Below are 25,865 nucleotides of genomic sequence, written 5' to 3' on the forward strand. Positions count from 1 at the left end.
ACCCAGGCATGTTTTGGGCTTGTTTTTGGCCCGCCAGGGTGGTCGGTGAAGACCGGAGGGAGGAGAGGACTGGAGGGCTGGAGGAGGAGAGGACTGGAGGGCTGTAAACGGCTGTAAACGCCGAGAAACGCTGAGAAACACCAGGAATAGAGGGAATAGAGGAGAAACACCGAAAAACCTCAAAAGAGCTGGAAAAGAGCCGGAAAAGCTGAAGGAGAGTGAGAGGAAGGGGGTGAGAGGCTCCGGAGGCATTGGAAGCATTGGAGGCACCGGAGAGATCCTTGAAACATCGAAGAACTTGAGGGAGAGAAACAGGAAACATCTGATAGGTGAGAAGGACTGGGAGGTGGACGGAGACTGTTGGAAGAGACAAGGGGAGATGGCTGCGACGATGGCTGAATGGAGGAAGTTGCAGCCAGAGAACCCCCTGGGATATTTTGTCATCTTGTTATTCCTGGCTGTTTGTCTCTGGCTACTCCCTCTCCCCCCCCTCCCGGGCCCCTGCTGGCTCGAGCAGACTAACATTGAGAGCCAAGCAGCTGGGCCAAGAATCCCCCCCCCTTCCATCGGGGGGGCTACATCCACCATGGAACAGATGAATGGAACTATCATCTATCCTTTACCACCATTTACCATTTACCATCTTCGCCTTTCCCCCTACCATCTGGGACATCTAATCATGGCTTGCTCTCCCCCCCCTTTCTCTCCAAGTTCTGAGTACCACCTGGACATTGAAAAAAATCTTCTGCCCTCCATTGAGACTCTAGCCCACTGGTTTTCAACTATTAACTTTTATATCATCTGCACCCCTACCTTATCGGGATGGTCAACAACCTACCAATTTACTCGAGGACAGACCTGTTTCGCCTGCGGGAGGCCCCTCTCTCGCAGGTATGGCCCTTGGCTCTCTCAAGGGCCAGCCTTGATGACGGGTTCGTGAACCCCGAGAGGTGGAAGAAGAGGAAGCTGAGGGGCTTTTTAGTAAAATGTTTTATACTGTTTTTAGGGGGTCCCAGGGTGGGGGGGAGGGTTAATCAGACCGGGAGGACGGCCAGAGCCGGACAGACGGGTGAGTCCAGGAAGGACGGGGATGCGGTGGAGGGGGGGAATATAAAGGTCACGATAGCAGAGGGTTGTCCTATTACAACGGTCGCGGGGAGGAGGGGATGCGAGGACAGGATAAGATCCCAAGGTCGGTTGGGAGACCGTGGCTGCTGGTTACGCCCGGTCGCTTGTACCAACCCCTGCAGCCTAGGTGGACAGGTGCTACAGAGCCAGGGCCTGCGGCTGATGCTTTGCAACGCAAGGTCTGTCATCAACAAGGCCCCCCTCATTAATGAGTTGATCTCAGAGGGGGAGCTAGACCTTGCAGGGATAACGGAGACCTGGTTGGGCCACGAAGGTGGTTTACCCCTCGTGGAAATGTGCCCACCGGGTTTTCGAGCATTCCATCAGCCTCGGGCCCTGGGTAAGGGTGGTGGGGTGGCGGTGGTTATGCGGGAATGTTTAGAGCCGAGGGAGTTCACTGTTCCTCAGATACCCGGGTGTGAGTCCCTTGGTGTGAGTTGGGGCCCAGGGAGGCAGTGGGGCTTGCTGATTGTATACTTGGCTCCTCGCTATGCATCAGCAGCCCTGCCCGAGCTCCTCGAGCTAATCTCAGCGACGGCAGTTGAGACTCCCAGACTTCTGGTCATGGGGGACTTCAACTTGCCGTCAACGGGAGCGGCTTCCGAGGTGGCTCGGGAGTTCATGGCTTCCATGACGGCCATGGACCTGACCCAATTAGTGCAGGGCCCCACTCACGAAGGGGGCCACACACTGGACCTCATTTTTGTATCTGAACAGTGGACGAGTGATCTGGGAATAGGGGATTTAGTTATCACGCCCCTGTCATGGTCAGACCACTCATCCCTCCGGCTGGACTTCCCTGGCGCTATCCCCCACCGCGAGGAGGCGGAACCAGACTCTATAAACTGGTACCGCCCCAGGCACCTGATGGAATCTGATAGATTCCTGACGGAGCTTGGGCCAATACCTGTAGCCTTGTCCCGCTCCCGTTCCGAGGACCTAGTGACTGCCTGGAATAGGGCGACGACTGGGGCCTTGGACCGGGTTGCGCCGTTGCGACCTCTCCTGCGGCATCGACCCACCCGGGCTCCTTGGTTCACTGAGGAGCTCAGGGTGATGAAGCGCCACAGGAGACGTCTAGAGAGCAGGTGGAGATCCTCGCGCTCCGAATCTGACCGAACACAGGTAAGAGCCTATTTGCGGACTTACCTTGTGGCAATAAGAGCGGCCAAACGTAGACATTGTGCTGCTCTTATTGCGTCCGCGGATAACCGCCCTGCCGCCCTGTTTAGGGTGACTCGCTCCCTCTTATCGCAGGGGGCGCGGGAGACACCCTTACAGGGGAGAGCAGAGGAGTTTGGGGAATATCTTCAGGACAAAATCGATCAGATCCGGAGCGGGTGGACCTCCGTCAGTGGACCAGACGAGCCGCCAACAGCGAGTCTTGAGGGACCATTCTGGGAGGAGTTTGACTCTGTTGCCCCCGAGGATTTGGACAGGCTGCGTGGACGGCTGCGACCCACCACTTGTTTAACGGACCCGTGCCCCTCCTGGCTGGTACTGGCAGCCTGGGAGGTGACACGAGGCTGGCTCCTGGGCCTGGTGAGTGCCTCACTGAGTGAGGGATACTTACCAACCGCCTTGAAAGAGGTGGTGGTGAGACCCTTGCTCAAGAGGCCTGCGCTCGACCCAATGGAGCTAGCTAACTATCGTCCAGTCTCCAACCTCCCCTTTCTGGCGAAGGTTGTCGAGAATGTGGTGGCGCAGCAGCTCCCGCGACACCTAGACGAATCCGACTATCTAGACCCACGCCAGTCCGGCTTCCGACCCGGGCACAGCACTGAGACAGCCTTGGTCGCGTTGGTCGATGATCTCTGGAGGGCCAGAGATAGGGGTTGCTCCTCTATCCTGGTCCTATTAGACCTCTCGGCGGCTTTTGATACCATCGACCATGGTATCCTATTGCGCCGGTTGGAGGGGATGGGAGTCGGAGGCACCGTTTTGCGGTGGTTCGGCTCCTACCTCTCCGACCGGAAGCAATGTGTGTTGACAGGGGGGCAGAGATCGTCCCTGAGGCCACTCACTTGTGGGGTGCCACAGGGGTCGGTCCTCTCGCCTCTCCTGTTCAACGCATATGTGAAGCCGCTGGGTGAGATCATCCGTGGTTTTGGGGTTGAGTACCATCTTTACGCTGATGATACTCAGCTGTATATTTCAACCCCAAACCACCCCAACGAGGCTGTCGAAGTGATGTCCCGGTGTTTGGAAGCTGTCGGGGTCTGGATGGGGGACAACAGACTTAAACTCAACCCCTCCAAGACCGAGTGGCTGTGGTTACCGGCGCCTCGGTTCAGCCAGCTGACTCCATCGCTGGCCATAGGGGGCGAACAATTGTCCCCTGTGGAGCGGGCGCGCAATTTGGGCGTCCTCCTTGATGCCCGGCTGTCAATGGAGGACCATGTGGCAGCCGTGGCAAGGGGGGCGTTCCACCAGGTTCGCCTGGTGCGCCAATTGCGCCCCCTACTGGACCGGAGTGCCCTGCGCACGGTCACTCATGCGCTGGTGACGTCTCGCCTGGACTACTGCAATGCTCTCTACATGGGGCTTCCCTTGGGACGCGTCCGGAGACTGCAGCTAGTTCAGAACGCAGCCGCGCGGGTTATTATGGGAAGTACACGTTACTCCCACGTAACACCTCTCCTGCGCGAGCTGCACTGGCTACCTGTGGCCTTTCGGGTGCGTTTCAAGGTATTGATCACCATCTTTAAAGCGCTCCATGGCAGTGGACCTAGTTACCTGCAGGATCGCATCCTACCACACACGTCCCTGCGACCTATCCGCTCACACAGAGAGGGGCTCCTCCTGGTGCCGTCTGCTAGTCAATGCCAGCGGGCGACACCTAGGAGTAGATCCTTCTCTGTGATGGGCCCAACCCTCTGGAATGACCTCCCCCCTGACATTCGAACTACCACCGACCTCCGTTCCTTCCGGCAAAAGTTAAAGACTCACCTATTTCAATCAGCTGGCCTGGCACTTTCTTAGTTCTACCTCCCGGGGATTTATTCATTTTAATTGGGTTTGGGGTTTTAAAAAGTTTTTAATACACTATATACTATATTTAATATTTATTATTCTATGTACAGTCTTGCAACCTCCTCCACCTACGTATTTAATTATTTAATTGTTTTGTATGTATTTTATAACGTATTTTAGTGACTGTACACCGCCCCGAGTCCCTTTCGGGAGAGGGGGCGGTCTATAAATATGAATAATAAATAATAAATAAATAAATAAATAAGATATTGAAATATAAATTCAAGAAATTTATTAAGTGCTACCCTTTAAGAAAAAATCCATTTCTAGACACTGCAATGGCAAAATTACAGCCTCAAATCAAGAACAACTATATGGAAGAAATATGTCCTCAGTAAAAACCCAAACAGTCCTTTCCCCTACTGCTATTATTTTTATTATCCCCTTATATGGAGACTACAGGTAGTCCTAAACTTAAAACCATTTGTTTAGTGACTGTTAGAAATTACACTGGCACCAGACTTAGGACCAGTTTTTACACTTACAACTATTGCAGCATCCTGATCATGTGATCAAAATTCAGACGCTTGGCATCTGACATGTATTTATGACAGTTGCAGTGTCATGTGATCACCTTTTGCGAGCTTCTAATAAGCAAGATTGAAGGGGAATCCAGATTCACTTAACAACCATACTATTAACAACTGCAATGATTCACTTAACAACAGTAACAAGAAAGGTAGCAAAATGGGGCAAAGCTCGCTTAACAACTGACTTACTTGTCAATGGAAATTTTGGGCTCAGTTTTGGTGGTAAGTCGAGGACTACCTGTATACTTCTTTATTAACTACTAGTTTCCAAACTGTTTGACATACAGTTCCCTGGGGTCTCACGGCAATACAATATTGCAGAGGATCTGCGAAAAGCATGAAACAAAAACAAAAAATACTCACTCATATAGCCCTCCCCTGGCAGAAAATGACTCCCCACTGCCAGGAGAGAAGCACAAGAAAGCCAAACACGGGTCCAGTCTAAGTGGAAACTGAAAGAAAAAGTGCCAGCTGATACCAGTCTTTCTCTCTCTCCCTGTAGTTTTTTCTCCTAGCAGGTACAGACTATCGGGCCTGGCTACAATTCCTACAAGCATAAATGCTACTGCTCCATAACTAGCCCCACTGTAGTGTACGTGCCCCTACTGAAATCAAAAATTGTTGAGGAAGTACAGTTACAGACATTTATGTGTACATCAATCTCTTTCATCATGTTTTTAAACAATGTTTGAAACTAATCCCTCAGCATTTCCTTTTTATACATCAATGACCTAGCTCAAACTTGGCGATTTTAAGATGTGTTGACTTCATGCCAGCTGGGGAATTCTGGGAGTTGAATTCCACACATCTTAAAGTTGACAAGTTAGAAAAACACTGACCTAGCTTTTACTAACTTTTGGCAAAAGAGTTCAAAGGCTTTCTGCAAGTCCATTATTTCTCACTGACACAAATCCATATTTGAGATTATGCTTGTCATCAATAAAGACAATGAGCGTCATCCTTAAATAAAAGTTAATGAGTGTATTGCAGAAATATGTCAGTTAATTTTCATGTACTACTTATTCCCTAAGTTTAATAAGTTGTGGTGGATTGATTTTCAAGTTATCCATAACCTAGGAAATTCTGGTACAAATGAACAAAGATCTACCCATATCGATATAGCAATTCTACTGCTCTAGAGATGCTGGGACAGGCTGAATTGACCTTGAAGAAAGAACACTTTCTTTGCGGTGTGTTAATACTGATATTGAGGATATTGACAGTTGGTCTTGCCTGAACTGTTATTTTAAGAGGTGTTTGCAGGATGGGGCAGTGATGGTATTCTCACAGCCAATTGGCCTTGAGACTGGGTTGAATCTGAAGCCACGCCTCTGGGCTCCTCTCCTCTGACTCCAGTTTCAATGCAGCATGTGCTCCCGAGATCCTGAAAACTAGTCACAAAGGAGATACATTCACCCCCAATACTGTCTATCTAATCTATGGTGGGAACTGGCCCATCCTGCAAACACCTCTTAAAATAACAGTTCAGGTAAGACCAACTGTCATTTTCCAGAGTGGGTTTGCAGAATGGTCCAGTGATGGGACATACCCAAGTTTCCGTCCGATAGGTAGGGCCCTCACTGATCCGATAGGACCTGCTGCAGGACCCTGCGGCCAAACGCCGCATCGGAAGATGCGAAGGCATCCAGCCTGTAGTGCCGGATGAAGGGTGACGGGGAGACCCACGTCGCTGCCCTGCAGATGTCTTCTATAGGGACCTGAGAGGCCCAGGCCGCTGAGGTGGTCGTGCTCCTAGTGGAATGGGCCGTGATTCCGGCTGAAACCGGCAAGTTTTGCGCCTCGTAGGCGAGGGCAATGGCCAGACGGATCCACCGGCTAATGGTGGATGGGAAAACCCTCTTTCCTAGCAACGAGGGTTGGAACGATACAAACAGAGCCTCAGACCTTCGGAACTCTGCCGTCCGCCTTAAGTAGATCCGTAAGACCTTTCTTACATCTAGGCAGTGCCACCTGGCCGAGTCTGGGCAGAAGCCCGGGAGAACCACCTCCTGGGCCCGGTGGAAGACCGTGTTTACCTTGGGCAGGAATGCCAGGTCCAGACATAGCACTACCCTGTTGTTGTGAAACATGCATAGATCCTCCCTGGGGGAGAGAGCTCCCAGCTCCAATACTCGCCTAGCCGAGGTGATTGCCACCAGGAACACAACCTTACAAGTGAGTAGCTCCCGGCTGACCATGCGGAGCGGTTCAAAAGGTTCGGCCATAAGGGCCCGTAGCACCGTGGGAAGGTGCCACATAGGAAACCTGTGGACTGGCGATGGACGAAGGTGGGCTGCCCCCTTGAGGAACCTCTTAACTAAAGGCAAACGGGGTAGCGGAGTGGGACCCTCCCCAGGGAACACCGTGGCCAGTGCCGCCGGCTGTCTCCTAACCATGGCTAGGGACAGACCCTTGTCCAGACCCTCCTGGAGGAATTCCAATACATGAGGGACAGTGGCCCTGGAAGGGGTCATGTGGGTGGTCTGGCACCAGGAAACAAACGTCACCCAGGTGGAATCGTAAAGCCGGTTGGTTGACTGTCTGCGGGAGGCCTCGATGGTTCTGATCACTTTCTGGGACAGGAGGGCGCCTCTCAGGCACTCCTGCTCAATCTCCACATGGCCAGTTGGAGCCACTGTGGATCTGGATGGACCAACTTCCCCGGTAGCAATCTCACCTCCCACCGGGGAATCCTCCATGGTCTCCCTGCCGACAGACTCAGCAGGTCTGCGAACCAGGCCATCCTGGGCCAATAGGGGGCCAATAGGATTATTTCTGCATGCTCTCTGACTACTTTCTGGATGACCCCAGGAAGGAGAGGCAGGGGGGAAAGCGTACAGCAGCCTGACTGGCCACCTGGAGCGAAGGGCATTGACCCCCTTCGTTGCCTGGGCTGGGAACCGAGAGAAGAACCATGGCAGTTGACCATTGGATGGAGTTGCGAACAGGTCCACCACAATCCCGTGAAGGCGGGGGGTTCAGGTTCCAGGTCCTCCTCATCCGCAGAGAGATCTGGGTCATGCTGCACCTTGTCCCCCAGGACCGACCCCTCACTTGCCAAGGAAGGGGGCCCAGACTGGCTGGGAAGGACCCCGTGGCTGGGATGATGAAGAACTGGGGGCCATGACCTTGCCCTGAGGAGCAGAGCGAGGCACCTGGCGCTGCATGCCTGCAGCCACACCTGAAGCAATGGCTCTTTCAATGAGGTTCTGGAGACCCACAGGCAGGTCCTCCATGTCTAAGGAATCCCAGCTGGATCCCACTGGCACCTGACTATGGCTGGGGATAGGTGCCAGGGAGGGCCTGGATGGATCTCTACCTCCCAGCTGTGTCTCTAGGGACAGAAACTCAGGCTGGTTAACTACATGGACAAGATCCTCCATGGAAAGGGGAGGGGAATGGGCAGGGGCCCCCACTGCACCCCCTCGGGAAATCTGGGGACCTGGGGGGAGAATCCTGCCTAGAAGGGCCCCCCAGGGGTGACCTGGACCTAGATCTGGAAGGGGAAGGGCTAATCCTACCCTGCAGGGCCCACAACCTCTCTGCCCTGGAAAAGGTCCTTAATAAAGCCCTGTGCCTCCTATCCTCGTCCTTCTGGCAGGCACGGGAGGGGTGAGAGTTGGCTGAGGCCTTAAGTCTCCTGGAGGAGGCAGTGGGCCGCTGCATGGAAGAGGTACCCTCCCCCAGGGACATAGGTGGTGAAGGGGCCTTGTCCGCCATCGCGCTTCTACTTATGGCCACTCCTCGCGCTTCCACCCGATCCATCCCTCACCTCCTCTTCAGTCGCAGCAGCCAGTCTCTCTCCCCTCGCAGTTCTCCCTTTTTAATTTGCCGTGCTTGCGCCCGAGGCTTCTGAGGCTTCTGGGGGGTTGTGCTGCTGCTGCGTGCCTTCCCAGCCACTTCTGCAGCTTTCCCTGGCATGAGGGCTTCACGCTCTTCTCCGTGCTCCCTCTGCTCGCTAGCACTTCGATCAGAACCCATTAGCCCCTTCCAGTGCCGATCACGAGGCCTCCAGGTTCCACGTGGTCGCCAGCTAAAATGGCCGCCGGAGCAGCAACCCAGCCACCGGAGCCTCCCAAATTCAAAAAAATCAAGCCCCAGGCAGCTGGAAAACCGCAGCCACCAACGGGGAACTTACGAAAAGGAGGAGGTAGGGTCCCTGGAAGGCAAGAAGCCACGCTGGTTTGAGGAGGGTCCAGTAATGGATTTTTCTTTCAGGAGTCAAAGCTTTTTTAGTCTCTATGCTGGCCAGACTGGACTGAAACTAGAGTCAGAGGAGAGGAGCCCAGAGGTGTGGCTTCAGATTCAACCGAGTCTCGAAGCCAATTGGCTGTGAGAATACCATCACTGGACCATCCTGCAAACCCACTCTGGAAAATGTTGTGGTTTGTTACAGCTTTATCTCTCTGTTTAATTCAGTGTATGCTTTAATATAATTATTGCAGAACTGTAAACTACTGGGGGACACTTTCTGGTTGAAATGGCATATAAGCCTAAGAAGATATGACAGGATTAGGCAGAGAGGCCCAGAGAAAGAGATTGTGCAGTCCTGAGTTGGATGGGGGAAGAGGTTCAGAGTAGTCACACCCTAGAATCACTTAGGATGTTTCTAGTAGGTTAGAAGGTTATAGCTTTAGTTTGGCAAGATTCTGTCCATTAGTTTTGGCAAATAAATGATTGGATTCAATTGGATTTCACTGTGTCATCTCTGAACTTGAGCCTGACAGAAAGAGATAGATAAATACTTCCCATAAAAAGTGTCAAGAAGCCAGATTAAATTGCTTACATAAGTTACTAGCCAAGGGCTTGGCACAAAAACCAATAGTTAACCTGATTGTACTGTACAAATTTCTAATATGTCAGCCATTTAAATGATTAGAGTTCTTGGGGCGAGGGGGGGTGCATAAGTATCCCTTGCCTTCCTCCCGGACAGAGCAGGGAAGTTATCACTGCTTGATTGGAGTTTAGAGTAGTACTACCACCTTTTTTTTGAAGGAGGAGACAGAGTACCCTTTCTTGAAGATATTCTCCTTGGACTTGACCATATTATATATCTATCCTCCACTGTGCTACCAAAGGAGTACTCCACTGAAAGAGAGTTGCTAGTTCCACACAGTACTGATTCTGAGGGCATAATTTTTTTTCCAGTAGGCTTCCATTTTTATTTATTGGAATATTCCTTGTTGTTCCACACCCACGAACAATAAGCAAGATAGAATTATTTTAAAACTAACACAAAATTCAACTATATAATGGCAAAAACAATACCATCACTATCTCTTGGAGCAGGCAGTTTACAATTCAAAGTGCTGGTTTTAACATTTAAAGCTCTAAATGCCATGGAAGATGAATACCTACAAGATGATCTACTTCAAATCCATATTATTTACTTATTTATCATATGCATATCCTGCCACAATCACATAGCAGACTTTTGGTAGCTTACTTGTGCATTCAGGTGACGTGTGTAAGGTTCCTCCCCCACATGAGATGCAGTAAAACTGAGAAACTCCTGTTTTTCATTAATAGCATCAACCCAATGTAACAGCCTCCCACCCGAAAATTAAATGATTTCATCATTTCTGACCTTTAGAAAAGCCTTAAAAACAGGGTTGTTCACAAGGTTATTTATTTAAGATCCGACATCAATATGCTTTTATTACTGTTTATTACATTAATTCATGATATGGCTTAATAGGTTTAAAAAATAGTATTTTTCTGATTTCTACATAGTTATTTTCACCCTAGTTTATTACACACCACCATGACTCCATCTGGAAATTGATAATATATAAAAACCCTGAACAAATAAATAATGCATTAGCAGCTCAAAAATCATAAATAGGACTCATGCAGACAGGTTTATTTAAATTACAGAAGTGTTATCCATGAACAAACTTAACACAAAAACAGATATTTTATTATTTCGTATGAGAGAAAAGGTTATGACTACAAAATTTTAAACATTTTTGAGGCTGTCAATAATAACATACTAATGAATTTTTATAACTGTTTTGATATTCAGTTGTTACCTACAGAACACTGGAAAGCTAGCAAGAGAGTCACTCAACACCAAGATGGGTAGCATATAAATTTAATGAATAAATATCTTCTCCTGATTGAATAACAAAAAATGTTAGTAGGTAAATTCAAAACTATTAACTATACAGGCAGTTAATATAGTTAGAAGAATGAATTGCCAATTTCTTGAAATCATGCCTCCAAACCTGCCTACCAATCGAATTTTCTTGATAATTTGTTGGGGTTTTTGAGGGATTCATTACAGCTTCAGTAATGATGCCAGGACTGATATAATATGGTAGATTACATATATTTAAAAGATGTCACTGAATCTGAATATCACTAACAGTTCTTGTTTAAAAATCACATTTTGTAATAGTTGAACAAAATTTACCTATCAATCTTCAACTGCATGTAACAAGTCCAATTTTCTCCTTGCAGGTTGTTTTTTCAGAATAAATTGCAGTAGTAATTTCATGAGTTGTCACGCAGATCAAGCTTTCATCATGTGATTAAGCACAGTCAGCTAAATCAAAGTAGATTGGCTAAACACTAATATAGTTTCCCTTTTTTCACAATAACATTATTGCAAACAGCCAGCAAGCATGAAATGTAAATTCCTAGTACAAACTGGAATTTGTGCAGATTTGCAAGAATGTAAAAGACAAATTTGTCACTATTTTAGGGACTCTAAAAAGATGATACCCAAGTGACTGAGTTATATTTACAACAGAACAAACCTGTTCTTTTTTCTTTTGCTAGAATTATAATTCACCTATCATACTTGCTAACAGGTGGCTTGACATCTGTAGCTTGACTGAGATTTCAAAGTTATGTAAAAACAAATGTAGCTTTTTTCATATAGAAAATCCACATTTGGACACACCTCATTAGGAGCAATCAGATTATTACCAAATTGTGAGCAAGCTTTTCAGTTCTCCAGGACTTTTCTAGACGCTACTTGTTAAACTAAAGCAAGAAAAGATTTCCTGTTGTAACCCATCAGTGTTTAATCACAGTATTACAATAAAACATGGGATGAGATTGCATGCAGTTAGATTAAACTCTAGGTTCCTGGTTTCCTTTTGTGTGGTTTGTCTATTTAGACTGTTAGATCTATTACCAATTTGGAACATGGCACTGTTGGTACGTTGAGGCCGCAGCTCTCTTTCTGAATTACTGTACACTGAATTATAATTGTTAACTTCCCTGACAAGTTCCTAAATGCAATGATAGTTGGGATAAGGGAACAACAAACTGTTGAATCTTTATTTAAATCCTTTAAAAATCCCTATAAAACAGAAACACGGCCGACAAGTCATCCTACATTCTAGAAATCAGGCAAATTCACTAGAACAAACTGAAAAATCTCTGAAGAATCAAGTGCAAGTGATCCTACAAAGGTAGCCTTCCTGAGAAGGAGATTGTTCTGTCTCGTGATTCCAATAAATATGCAGACCCAGGCTTTACTGTCTGCCATGACTAATTACATAGATAAAGCCACCCCTTGGCTGGGAGCCTAGAAAGTTATCTTCACGAACACAAGATATAACTTCCAGAAGGCTTTCGCAATGGCTCAAATATAGACTGTTGTTTCCTTCAAAGATTCCCCTCCCATTGCTCCACTTATAAACTCTTTGGGAGGGGCCACACCCTTAACCAGCTGTCCCTACTTCCTTCTATGACGTCTTCTCCACAGCTGTTCCTTTCTCCTATCAATTTGACACCTACACACATCAGGGACAACCTCCCTCTGTTCCTCCTCACTGCTCCCTGACTCAGATGCCACCTGGTGGCCAACAGGCTTCTCTAGTTCCTGCTCTGACTCCAAACACCCTCCAGAGTCTTCCACATCCTCCAGAGCAGTACCATAATGGTCTGAGCTGTCAGAGTCCCCCAACAGCTCAGCCGGCCGCTGGGCCACAACAGAGATCTACCACCAACTCCGCTCGCTTACATCAGTTATGAGTTTTCACAGAGAATTTCCTTAACATCATACTTACATTTTTAACTGTAACGTGTACATGCATGATATGGTGGATTGGGTACAATGGCTTCCATGAGATGAGATTTCTGAACCCTCTACTCCCAATTGTACTCCATCTTCCTTACAAACCTAGAAACTCAGTAGTGTTGTCACCAGTCACTTGATACTAGAGAGATCCCTGTAGTTTTACCTAACAAATAGGCATGTGCTAAAAGAAGACATACTTCATTGTCTATGTCACAATCAAAGAACTAGAAGGAAGTTGAAAGTATCAAAAAGAAATGACAAATTACTTCTGAAGAAAACATTTAAATCAACTGCTTGAACTCCCACAATCACCCATACATAGCAAAAAAGTCATACACTTCTCATCACAATCCATAAGAGGAAGTAATTCTCTACCACCTCTAGATTTTACTGGTCCCTAGCTTGCTGTCTGATTTCCTGATCTCCAACCTGCACTTCTATAAGATGGAACTACTTATTCTTATCTGGCATTTACCTCGTTCCAGAAAGTGCTCTTGAGAGAAAATAATAAAAAGAAAAGCAAACTGGATCTATCCCCCTCCTATTTTAAGGACCAGTTTGGTTATAAAGGATGCTTTATCTGAGCCTTCCATTTATGTGTCAAAGACACATAAATATCACATAATATTTACCTATAAAACTATTAAAATAACCTAAAGGAGTCTAACCTAAATGTTTCCTTAGCAATTTCAGATAGTGCAGGGTTATTTCTTAGACCATAACACGTTTTAAGGTATTAGGGATGGGGAAAAATGAAAAAAGGGAGGTGGAACAATTGAAGTATTTTTACACATCACTGAAAAACTGCCAGGAATTCCTCATTCAGCAGATTCTTAGTCACCTGTCTAGCTATGTGTGTGTGTGTGTGTCACTTAAATAGCACACTGCCATAATTACAAGTTATTCATCTTCAGTTAATTCAATGATCTAAGTTTATCCAAACCTATAATATTTTGTATCATGCTCAGTAAGAAATTTTACTATTATTTGGGACATGATTCCACTTTGTGTGTATTAATGCATGAGAGAATACAATATTCCCAAAAAGTATCCTTAGCATATCCTTAACACTTGTTGAAAATAGACACATAGTAACTATGTTTTAGAAAGGATGCACGTTATCACTTGGCATAATATTACAGCAGATTGTTGTTACTAATCAGTCAATCATCCTCTTGACTTTTAGGAAATAAATAATATTTGAAGAGAAAAACATTCTAGTTTCTTCTACGGTACTAAAAAAAAGAAAAAGGATTGGGATCTAGACTTCTCATCCCATAAATAAAAGTGCTTCAGAAAAAGCTTTGATTTAGGGAAAAAATCAGAGGAGGAAACAAATGCTACAGGTTCCTCCTCCAGTCTCTTGTGCCTTTTGAAAATTTATTTCACAAAGCCTCAAGCCTCAGGAAAATGTGAGAAAATATGGGAAAGGGCGGTTTATAAGGTCCCTCATTTCCTTTAATAATTTCACCTGAATAAACCTGAATAAACCTCTACCTAGGACAGTGATAATTGACCTTTTTGTCATCGTGTGCCAAAAGCACATGCGTGCAATAGTGTGCCTGCACCCATAATGCAATGTGTGCGTGCCCCCTCGTGCGCGCATTCTGCTCTCCTGCGCATGCGACCCTCCCCCACATCCCAATTTGGGCCTAACAGGCTTCCCTGCAGCCTCCTGGGAGCAAAAATGGGCCACGGGCAGGAGGGTGCTAACTGCCCCACACACATGTGCGGCAGAGACCCAAAAATCAGCTGGCTGGCGGGAGACATGTGCGCATGCGTGGTGGAGCTGAACTGGGGTGACAGCTTGCATGCCCGCATGCCATAGGTTCACCATCACGGACCTAGGAGATGCTTCTATAAGTGGGAGCAGCACTTCTTAATGAAGTGAAGATATATATTTTGAAAATATAGAAATATAAGTTTAATTCTGTTGTTTAAATTTTTGTTTTCTTATATCTTAAGGATGCAGTCTGCAACAATCTGAATATAAGGATTACTTGAGAAACTTATAGAATTGTGTGATTACTATACTGCTCTCAATTTTAAAAAGCTATAGTTGTCCCATAAATTACTACAGACTACATATTTGTTATATTTTATAGAGTTTTACCTGTATCTTGAATGAAAGATATACCACCCTAAAATCTGAATATTAAAATAATAAAATCACATCTCTAACAATAATGTCTGAATTATTTTATATATCAAAACAATACAATCTTGCCTCAAGTAGCAATGAGATGAACAAAGTTTTATGACTGTCCCAGAGATCATCACTGGCTTATCAGTTAAAAGGAGTAGAATAGTGTGTTAATTAACAGAGATGTCATTAAGTTCTTGTGCCTAATTGAATTAAAATGACAGAGGAGGACATGCACAACTGATTCTACTTCTCCCAACAGAATGAGGCAAAGCCATTTTTGCAGTTAAGGTACTAAATCTCCCTTTTAATGAGGCATGGTCAACTTCTCTTAGGGATTGGACAAGGGATGCTGGCAAAGTAGAAAGCCAGTGAAAAAGGCCTGCCAAATAAACTGGAACTATAGAATTTGGGGCTACAACATACATATTTCTATAAATCTAAGTCAAAATTCATTTTTCCAGCTTCTTCATTCTGCAACAATGTTAAGAATCCAGATTGCTTTCTTCTATTTGATATCCAACGACCAAAACAATCTAATTTATATAAATACTTCAGATAGAACAAAAATGTGAAATTTATATTTCCCCCAAAATGTTAATTGATGACATGTAGAAATTCAGAAACAATTTGCACTAAAGGGCTGAAATTAGTAAATTAACCTGAGATGTTTTCCCTGCATGAATGACAGCTATCTTCCCAATACAGGTCCAATTAATTCTAAATAGCAATGAAAGAGCAAACTTGACTTTGTAAAGCTTAGTAGTACTGCCTACTTACCTGAAAATAAGTACAATGTACCAGTTAGTGCTGGAATGAGAGCCTTCAAAGAAAGATGCACAAAGCTTAATGGTTTACACATTATCTCAAAGCCTAAGTTACTATGAGTGCAAAATGGGGGAGAAACCCAAGCTCACAAATTTTCCTGGAGATCAAAGACAACTTAAATGTAATAAATATTCCATCAATTTAGTTTTGTACAGATGGCTGTAAATATAATCTAGTAGGTTGCTACTTCACTTTTGCTGTAATTCCTATACACTTTAAATAAGAATCCTGCTGTGATCTGCTTTTGAAGACAAAAGGATATTTCAAAGACCATATGTATTCAGCTGTAGTACCAGTCTGCAATTCCTTAAACTAAGACTATTTTCCCAAGGTTTTGCAGCAACTGCTGAAGGCAAAGCTGGTTTACAGAGTGGCACATATGTGCTAAGTTCACACTCCTGGGCACTACAAAGCAACTCCTTGCCTTCAAGTATATGCCCTTGGATAGTCTGACCTTTAAACAAAAAAAAAATTAATTGCACATCACAGTATTAAAGCTAACAAAACTAAGGCAAGAGCAGAGCAGAAAAGTTCAAGAGAGCAATAATAAAAGAAACTGGCTGAAACTAGCAGAAAGTACACTCAAGAATATTTTCTGCACATAAAAACACCCCTGCAAACTCACTGAAAGTTCATCTACTGTTACACTTTGTAAACTCAAACCACAATCTATTAAAATGTATCTTTCAATCTTGTAATGATATTTTTTATGAGTAATTAAATAGCATTCATTCTGTGAACATACTAAATGTTCTAACAGCAGAATTTTTATTCACAAAACACATACAATGTGTCATGTTTTCTTTCAAGGCTTGGCATTCCATGCTAAATGAGCCTTTTAGAACAATTTCAAAAGCCATTACACTTACAATCTTTTTCCCATGCTTAGAATTACTAAGCCATTCTAAAAGTTGGGATTAAATATTATGCTTCATTGACAGAAAATGGAAACCTAGACCACCCATCCATATATAATTGTCAATCTCCCACATTTGTGGTCCTATTCCTTCAATACTATTGGTCATTACTGAAGTTTAGGACTTTTTTTCCATTTTAGTTCTTTAAGCTTTAAGCTATTCAATTTTGTGAATATTTCCTAGTACAGTCCCCATTTTCTTTACCTGTAAAACGACCTGCTATTATATTTATGCTAAACATAAAAACAAATCTAACCGTCGTCTTTGCTATATCATAACACTAATGTTTGCAACAGTTTTTTGGGGCACAAGGAAATGAACCATTGGTTAATTGGTTAATTAACAAGATTTAATTTGGGAAATTATTTTACAGTGAATCGTCATTTGGGCTGAAGATCTTGATTCTCCAAATAATGTAAGGTAACTGTCAATGTTCCTCGCACACAATTAGCTGAAGGATCAAATTGAACACACTGTATTCTAACATTACCTCTGAATAGGAATAGTGCCAAATGTATTACCTGTCCACTGAATTGTCATTGTAACCCCATTAAAAAAGAATGCTTGGTAGTTGCATACATGTATGTTTCCATGTGCGTGTGTACCATATGTAATGAGCAGCCACTTCTATTAGCACATATTCATACTACTTCAAACAGCTGCATTAGGAACTATTGAAGAAAATATGTAATGGAAAGAAGAAAGTGTTCTTTATTATTGGGAAATGTCAACATAAGATTTCTTCCCCCAGGGTTTTTTTTTCTTTTTTGAACGTAGGTGAACAGGGAAGTGGGGGTGGCATTCCAAAGACATTTCAGCAGATGAAAAGTATCTTTCCACATCTTCAACGTAACATCAACTTAATGCCAGTCTTGGCATTGTAACTCCCTCCCAACAAAACTAGTCAGCCGCAGAGAAATGGAAATGGTTGGCCATGGAAAGTCAGAAAGAAATGGATAAAACATCCCTCAGGTCTTCCTCAGTAGTGGCAGTAACAGAATTACTTTACCCAGTTAATTGCACTTTCAAAAAAAGACACCTAAATCAGTGAGGGAAATAAGGGTGAGGAAAGCTGACTCAAAGGGTCCAATGATACATTCAAGTTCCAAGAGGAACTGCCTCCAGGACTAGCAAGGCATCCATTAAGGGCTCCTCCAGTCCAGGGGTCCCCAACTTTAAGACTTGTGAACTTCAACTCCCAGCATTCTCTGGCAGAGCTGGCTGGATAATTCTGGGAATTGAAGTCCACAAGTCTCAAAGTTGCCAAGTTTGAAGACCTTTGCTCCAGTCCAATGAGCGTAGAGAGGGTTGCCAGCTTTCCCCATTACCCTAAACAGCTCTCTCCCACGCTCATTTTCCCGCAATCCGAGACGTGGCTCGCTCCAGTTGGTTTGGACGCGGCCCCGGCTAATGACGAGTTAGAAACCAGACTGAAGTCCAGAAAGGAACCATCTGCTTTTTTTTCTTTTTTCTTTTCAAAAAAGAAAGAAATCCTCCTGGGAAGGGACTCGAGGGGGGGAAAGCGGATCCTCCCCAGCCCGGTCTGAAAGAGAGCCAGAAGGAGGCGAGAGGGACTAGTAACCCCCCTCTTCCCTCTGTCCCAAAGGGAATGTCTTTGCGCTCCATCCCCCACCCCGTCGTGGAAGGCGAGGAAAAACAGCCGCCCCACCTCCACTTCTCAAAGGGAGAGAGGAGGAGGAGGAAAACGGAAACGTAACGTAGATGGAATCGCGCACACCCGCACTGCACCGAGGCGAGAGAGAGAGAGCTTCGCTTTCCCTTCTCGGAAGGATGAAAGGCAGAGCTTTTCCCTCCGCTGGAAAGCTCCGCAAGCCTTGGGCTTTTCCCCCAGCCACATACATACATACATACATACATACATACATACATACATACATACATACATACATACATACACACACACACACACACACACACGCCCCCTCCGCCGTACGGCAGCTTTGCTCTCCCCGCCGCCACTTTTCCTTAGAATGCGCTGGACCGTCCACGCCCATCATCCGCAGCCATGTTGCCGGGGATGATGGACGCGACTCACCCTTCCCCGAAGGGTCGCCGCCTAGCTTGGACGGCAGGTTCTTCCCCCCCCTGCCCAGACCAGCAGGGTCGGCGGGGGAAGAGACTGGAAGGGAAAGTCGCAGGCAGGCGGACGCCACTTTTCAATTGGAGAAAGCGGCCGGGGGGGGGGGAGGCGAGGAAGTCCTTTTTCTCCCCCCCCCCCACGACTCGTCTGGGTGAGAAACTAGTCCTCCCCGGACACGCACACCCACCCACTCACATAACACACCCCACGCCGGAGAGCGGAGTTTGGAGCCTCCGGTGAGCCCGGAGAGGCTCAGGAGGAAACGCCGGGTGGAGAAGACCTCCCTCCCTCCGCCACAAGCGGTCTACCCGCCCAGCCTGGCCAAGCTGACAGCCACCCCGACGGCGCCCTGGTGGCTGAGCGTACGGCGGCTCCGCTCCCCTTTTCCCCTTACCTTCCTGCCGCCTCCGGCCAGCGCGGCGCTTCCCCCAGAGTACATGTAGTAGGCGATCCCCAGCACCCAGAGGAAAGCGAAGCAGAGCAGCAGCCGAGACCTGCGCCGCATTATTCTCCCGCCCGCCCAACGCTGAGCAGTGGCACCAGCCGCCGCCAGGCCAGCAGGAAACGGGCGGCAGCCGCTGCCTCTATCACCACCGCCGCCCGCCCGCCGCCGCGCAGGGTCAGGGGGCAGAGGGCGAGCGCCCACCCCCTGGCCAATCGCGAGCCGCGCCGCCCCGCCTCGCGGGGGCGGGGCAAAAAACGTCGCCCGGGCTGCCGCACGCTAAACCGCCTGGGGTCCCTCCGGCTCGCTCGCCCGCCAGAGGCTGAAGCGGCTATGGTCGCGGGGTGCGCCCGGCAGCCGGCTTCCTTGCCTGGAAGCTCCGGCAGGCGCTGCTGTAGAGCGCCATCTAACACCCCACCCTCCTCCCCTTTGCAGGGCTGCTTCTTCTGCGTTAACTACCAGTCGGGGAACCCATCTTCCCGTTGCAGTTTCCAAAATGCCCTTTCAAAATACGGAGAGCAAAGCGGGGAGGTATTGGATTTTGGGGGGGGGGGGATACCAAATTCGGATTTCAGCAACGTGGCTCCAAGCCTCGCGCCGCATCGAACGGGTATCTGCCCGCGTCTGATCCCTAAACTCGGCGGCAATGAAGGGTAGCCGATTTTCTAGGGGAGAGATTGTGTAAGAGCAGTCGGAAATTGTGTAAGGCGCGTTTTCCTCTTTGAGTTTTTACTGTCAAAAGAATGCGTTTTAGGGGCTGCTGCAGGGAGAAGTTGCAAGATACCCTTATGAGATTTGCCCGGAACACAGCGGGATCCAATTATTTCCAAGCACACTTGTTTAGGATTGTACGGTACTGGTCCTAACTGCTTACTCATGGCAAGGATGGATGGCATCCGGTTTAGGAGCACAGATCTTCTGTGCAAAGATTTGAGCCTACAGGAATGCAATGACTAATGACTGGGTCTTACTTATGCCACTTCCCACCTGATTTGATAAATTGACTGATTTGGTAGTGGATTTAATATTTGATATTCTGATAGGTTTAGTTATTCTGGGAATGTTATGGAAAAATAATAATACAGTTATTGGGTTGCATTTATTAGAATGTTAAGCATAAGGAACATCCTATAAATCATTCATAATAGCCTATCTTTATTTTTGTACATCTACGCTACTGTTTTTAAACTAAAAATAGAATAGTCAATCATGATTGGGCGGAGGGACTAGAACCTTAAACTGACATGTGTCCGTGAAGCATAGTGTGCTAACAAGGAAAAATACTAGCTAGCTAGTGTCATTGCATTAGGAATAAGTAACATAACAAGGATAGGTAAATTAGCAAGATTCACAGTAGCAGGAATAATAGGGGGATGGGGGGACCAGTATGGACAGTCAGTTGAAAGGAGATTCCCTAAAACCCCTGGGTTTTTTTAAAAAATGAAATGAATAAGACCCAATCATTTAATTCATTGTAGTTTTGATTTGTTGTCTAGCTCTGCATGGTACATGGAAGGGGCATGAGGGAGACATTGAACAATACGATACTGTCTGCCATCCCTGCATCGGTTGGCACATGGGAAACATTGGGACCCACTTCATATAATGACTACCCTGTAATATGAACGGAGAGATTCCCACATGCCCACGTGGGAATCATCATTGAATGCAAACTGTCCAAAACAAAAAGGATATGGAGCTGAATGAATGTATCATGGCTTCATGAAACTTTAAATAATAGGTTATAGCAAATACAGGAAGTCTTAATTCCTAAAATTGTCCCTGTTTCTATTGTTCTCTTTGCAACTTCTGTAGTCCTGAGTCCTTTGATCACATCCTTTTTCCTTATCCCAAACCAACCTCTACAAATTAGGTCACCTAAGGAACTCATATCACAGAAGGTTTGGAGGTTTGTTTTCTTTTCTTTTTGGTCATTCAAAGAGGTGATAGAGAAAAAAAACATCGCCAAACATCACATGTTGGCAACATCACACCGCAGGCTTGACACCTGTGTGATAGATGATTCCAGATAAATTTTCAATAGTTTTGATTTTGTTTTACCAGGTAGAAAGGGGAAAAAATGAGCTCCATGTTTATCACTGAATTGGAGATTCTTTAGATTGTTGCCTATGAATAGTTTGGAGATGAAGAGACTGCTTGGAGAGAATTACTTTCTACCTTGCTAAATATAACTTTGTGTTTATGTGTACCTACAGTATTCTTCCTGTATTTCAGTATTCCTACTCTCTGAATGACAATAGTTTTTTATACCATTAACAGTTTTAAAAATTTTAAAAACCTGGCCAATTGGTCACATAACTCTATGAAGATGAAATAGTTTACTTTGAAGGACTATTGTCAATACTCCCTATTTTGTCTCACTGTTGTGGGATACAATTAAGTGGATATATAGTCTACAACCAGAGGACAAAGCTATTTTGGCAAACAATCAAAATTGAATTGTTTCCTATATACTGGCTCAGTCTAGTAAAATCAGGATGAACTATGTAACAAACAGTTACCCTTTATACTTTTTTAATGTTATTTCTTCCTCTTCTCCCTCCCTCCCTCTGCCAGGAACTTTGCCCTGAAAAGAGAACAAGGCACAGAAACATAATTGTATTAATAATTTATTGAAATTGCTTGTTTACCTCATTTTTTAAAAAATTGAACCCCGAATCATTCCCTTTATTACATATACAAAACAATACAAGCACATGCGCACATAATGCACATTGTAAGGAAAGAAGGAGGGAAGGAAGGAGAGGAGAGATGAGATAGGAGGAGATAAAATGACATGACATAAAGGAGTAATAGCATTGGGAAAGATAGGAAAGGATAAAAAAGAAAAAAGGGTTAAATAAGAGTGGAAGTGAAGGGAAAAAATAACTAACATAGTAGGAAAGGAAAGGAAGACTGAAACCTGTTTAAATGTTATATAACACAACATTCATCAACACAAACAGCTCATCCAAGAAGCAGCTAATCTGATTAATCTTTCCCTAGTACTAGGGAAAGAGTCGACCAACTTTGCTCTAGGAAGATTCGGCCAACTGCATGGCATTGTTTTCTCTTTAACAATTGGTACTTTTCTTCTTTTAAATTATAATTTAATGTAAATTTTAAATCTTTCATCTGCTTATTTTCCCATTGTTCAAGCATTATATTATATCCAAAAATCTTTGCCCACTGAACCATACAATGCTTTGCATACTCATTCTCCAAGTTCAATTTGAATAGCAATTTATAAACCTTTGCAACAATAGGTCCCATCATTACCAGACAATAGAATTTCCAATTCATTTTTTACAAAATCAAATCTATAACTTTTTACATCTAATTTAAATTGTAAATCTTTCAATTGTAAATATGCAAACCAATGTAAACACGTCCTTCTAATTCCAACACCTCTTTAAATGTGAGGATATGGTCACCATGATTAAAACAAATGGCAAATTAACAAAAAACAAATTATTTGACCACAAGTCTACCAGTCTGATTTTACCGCCATTTCTTTTCTTTAAAAAGCTGCTTGGGGGCTATCCAAAGGGGCATCTTCACAAAGAACCTTATTTATTTATTTATTTATTTTGGTCTGTCAAGCATGTATGAGAAAACAAGTATAAGTATGAATATAACACATAAACATATACGGTAAGTATAAGCAGGTGCATAAGAAATGAATTCAAATAGATGGGAGCAGTAGGAGAGGGGACGTAGACACGCTGGTGCGCTTATGCACACCCCCTTACAGACCTCTTATTTTACATTTATTCCTTAGGATGGCATGTCTAACAAAGTGATTGTTGAAATCAACATTTACTTTAACCTTATCATTCCATAAATAGGTGTGCCATCCAAAACTTCATTCATGACACTGCAGCTCAAGAAACCTCTTATTCTGGAGAGTCAGCCACTCAGCCAGAACAAACAGCAAACATAAAAGTACAATTTCAAATCGGGTAAACCCAAACATCTTTTTTCCTTAGCATCTTGCAATAATTCATATCTAATTATTAGGGGGACTTTTTTGCCATATAAACTTAGAGATGTCCATTTGCCATTGTTTAAATGCAGTATCAGTTATAAATATTGGTAGAGTGTGAAACAGAAAAAGCATATTTAATAATACAATAATAATACAATAGTAGAGTTGGAAGGGACCTTGGAGGTCTTCTAGTCCAACCCCCTGCCTAGGCAGGAAACCCTATACCGTTTCAGACAAATAGCTATCCAACATCTTCTTAAAGACTTCCAGTGTTGGGGCATTCACAACTTCTGGAGGCAAGCTGTTCCACTGATTAATTGTTCTCACTGTCAGGAAATTTCTCCTCAGTTCTAAGTTGCTTCTCTCCTTGATTAGTTTCCACCCATTGCTTCTTGTTCTACCCTCAGGTGCTTTGGAGAATAGTTTGACTCCCTCTTCTTTGTGGCAACCTCTGAGATATTGGAATAATGCTATCATGTCTCCCCTAGTCCTTCTTTCTCTTAAGCTAAACATACCCAGTTCCTGCAACCGTTCTTCATATGTTTTAGTCTCCAGTCCCCTAATCATCTTTGTTGCTCTTCTCTGCACTCTTTCTAGAGTCTCCACATCTTTTTTACATCGTGGCGACCAGAACTGAATGCAGTATTCCAAGTGTGGCCTTACCAAGGCATTATAAAGTGGTATTAACACTTCACGTGATCTTGATTCTATCCCTCTGTTGATGCAGCCTAGAACTGTGTTGGCTTTTTTGGCAGCTGCTGCACACTGCTGGCTCATATTTAAATGGTTGTCCACTAGGACTCCAAGATCCCTTTCACAGTTACTACTACTGAGTAAGGTATCACCTATACTGTACCTGTGCATTCCGTTTTGTTGCCTAAATGTAGAACCTTACTCTTTTCACCATTGAATTTCATTTTATTAGATAGTGCCCAATGTTCAAGTTTGTCAAGATCCTTCTGTATCTTAAGCCTATCTTCTTCTTTAGTAAAACATTCATCTAAATTACAAAGATTCAACCCAATAAAGATAGTTACAATTTGTGTCCTTTTAAAAAGCCTTTTTTAGTATCATTTCAAAGAGGCACAAAGTTATTTTGAAACGATTTAGAATTCAATTTCAATTTCAATTTATTCAATTTGTTAGCCGCTCCCTCTCCACAAAGGACTCGGGGCGGCGTACAATAAAAGCACATATATAAATACATATACACATACATATACATGGAGGAGGTAACAGTCATAAAATACATACAATAATAATAATAAAATTAGCAATTAAAATACCCCAGTTTAAAATCTATGTTCAATGTAAACCCCAGGTGCTTCACCTTTTTCTCCATCTTAAAATTCAACTAAGATTTTGAGAAGTCATATTCTTAACATGTGCTGTTGTTTTCTGTTTGTTTTAAAGCCCACTATAGTTCCAAACACATCTAGGTTCCTTCAATATTCTATACCAAAAACCTGTTTAAATGTTACATAAGTTTAGATTCATTAGAGGAACAGCTCATCCCAAGGAGCAGCTGATCAGATTAATCTCTTCCCTAGCTTTTCCCCTACGGAGATTACACCAAATGCATTTTTGTTTTTAACAGTTCATACTTTTCTTATACGAAATGTAAGCAAAGTTTACATACTGTAAAAAAGGTAACATCAGATCCTGGCTATCTACATAATTAGGGCAAATCTTATTTTCAATATATTACTCTACTGTTGCTACACTTTGTGGTAATTTGACTTTCATCTTAATTGTTGCGGCCCACAACAATTAACAAAATTGTTAATTGCTGGCCGCTGCTCTGCTGGCCGCTGATTCAGACAATGAGGAGGTTGGGGAGGAACATGGGCCAGTCCTGGAGTCTGGGGAAGGCTCTGATAAGGGCTCTGTGTCGAGGCAGAGAGGGGTCCAGAGCCATATGCGTTATAAGCTGCCTTCGAAGTCAGACATCAGTGAGGCAAGCAGACATCTGGAGCCTGTTCCCATTGTGCCTATGTGCAGAGTTGCCAGACAACAGGAACAGCTAACTTTGACTTTGGAGTAAGGCCACAGGTGGACACTGAATGGCCCCTCCCAGAGGAAATAAAAGAGGAGGAAAGAGGAGTGGAGTTTGCAGAAGACAATTAGTTCACTTAATTGGTTCGTGACTCTCCGAGACTCCTTGCCAAGTTTTGCAGCTATTGGCTGGCACCTCTCCAAGCCAGATAAGGTCTGTGACTGTAAATCCTCCCCTGAAAGACTGCTGGATGTGAATGGGCAAATTCACAGTGAATTGAATTGAATTGAATTTATTCGATTTGTTAGCCGCTCTCTCTCCACAAAGGACAGTAAATTAATAAAAGGGGTTTTTGTCAGGATAAGGAGTTTGCTTCATGTTCTTGGGAAGCCTAGGTCAGAACATAACTGACTGATGTTTAGACAAGTTTGAGCTTCTTTTGGGAAGAGGGAATTAGCTGTCCTGGATTTCTATGTTTCTGTAATGATTCCTCTGAAAATCAGAGCCATATCCTGAATTGTAAATCAAGTTGTTATTCTTTCTCTTTTCATTCTTTCTCTACTCATTGTTTTTAACACGCTGATATCCTTGAGATCGGAAAAATCCTATTAAAACCAACTGGAGAGCTGAAATGTACTGTTGCACTGCTTTGTAATTTAAGATGTTAATAGACCCAAACATTTTCAGCCAAGCTGGAGTTTTTAAGAATGAGATCACTACACTT

General features: G+C 44.5%; 2 protein-coding genes across 2 annotated transcripts in view; one reads left to right on the forward strand and one right to left on the reverse strand.

The window, feature by feature from the left end:
• The window catches only part of GALNT2 (polypeptide N-acetylgalactosaminyltransferase 2), an 81,750-nt gene extending 62,442 nt beyond the window's left edge, over window positions 1–19,308 (reverse strand). The window contains exon 1 of the mRNA XM_081942208.1: window positions 19,110–19,308. Coding sequence (XP_081798334.1) covers window positions 19,110–19,220 — 111 coding nt within the window. The 5' untranslated portion in view covers window positions 19,221–19,308. The remainder of the gene's footprint in view (window positions 1–19,109) is intronic.
• AGT (angiotensinogen) overlaps window positions 1–25,865 on the forward strand; it is a 341,767-nt gene that overhangs the window by 264,699 nt on the left and 51,203 nt on the right. The window lies entirely within an intron of this gene.

Source organism: Natrix helvetica, assembly GCF_964273705.1.
Source record: "Natrix helvetica genome assembly, chromosome: 2".
Classification (NCBI taxonomy): domain Eukaryota; kingdom Metazoa; phylum Chordata; class Lepidosauria; order Squamata; family Natricidae; genus Natrix; species Natrix helvetica.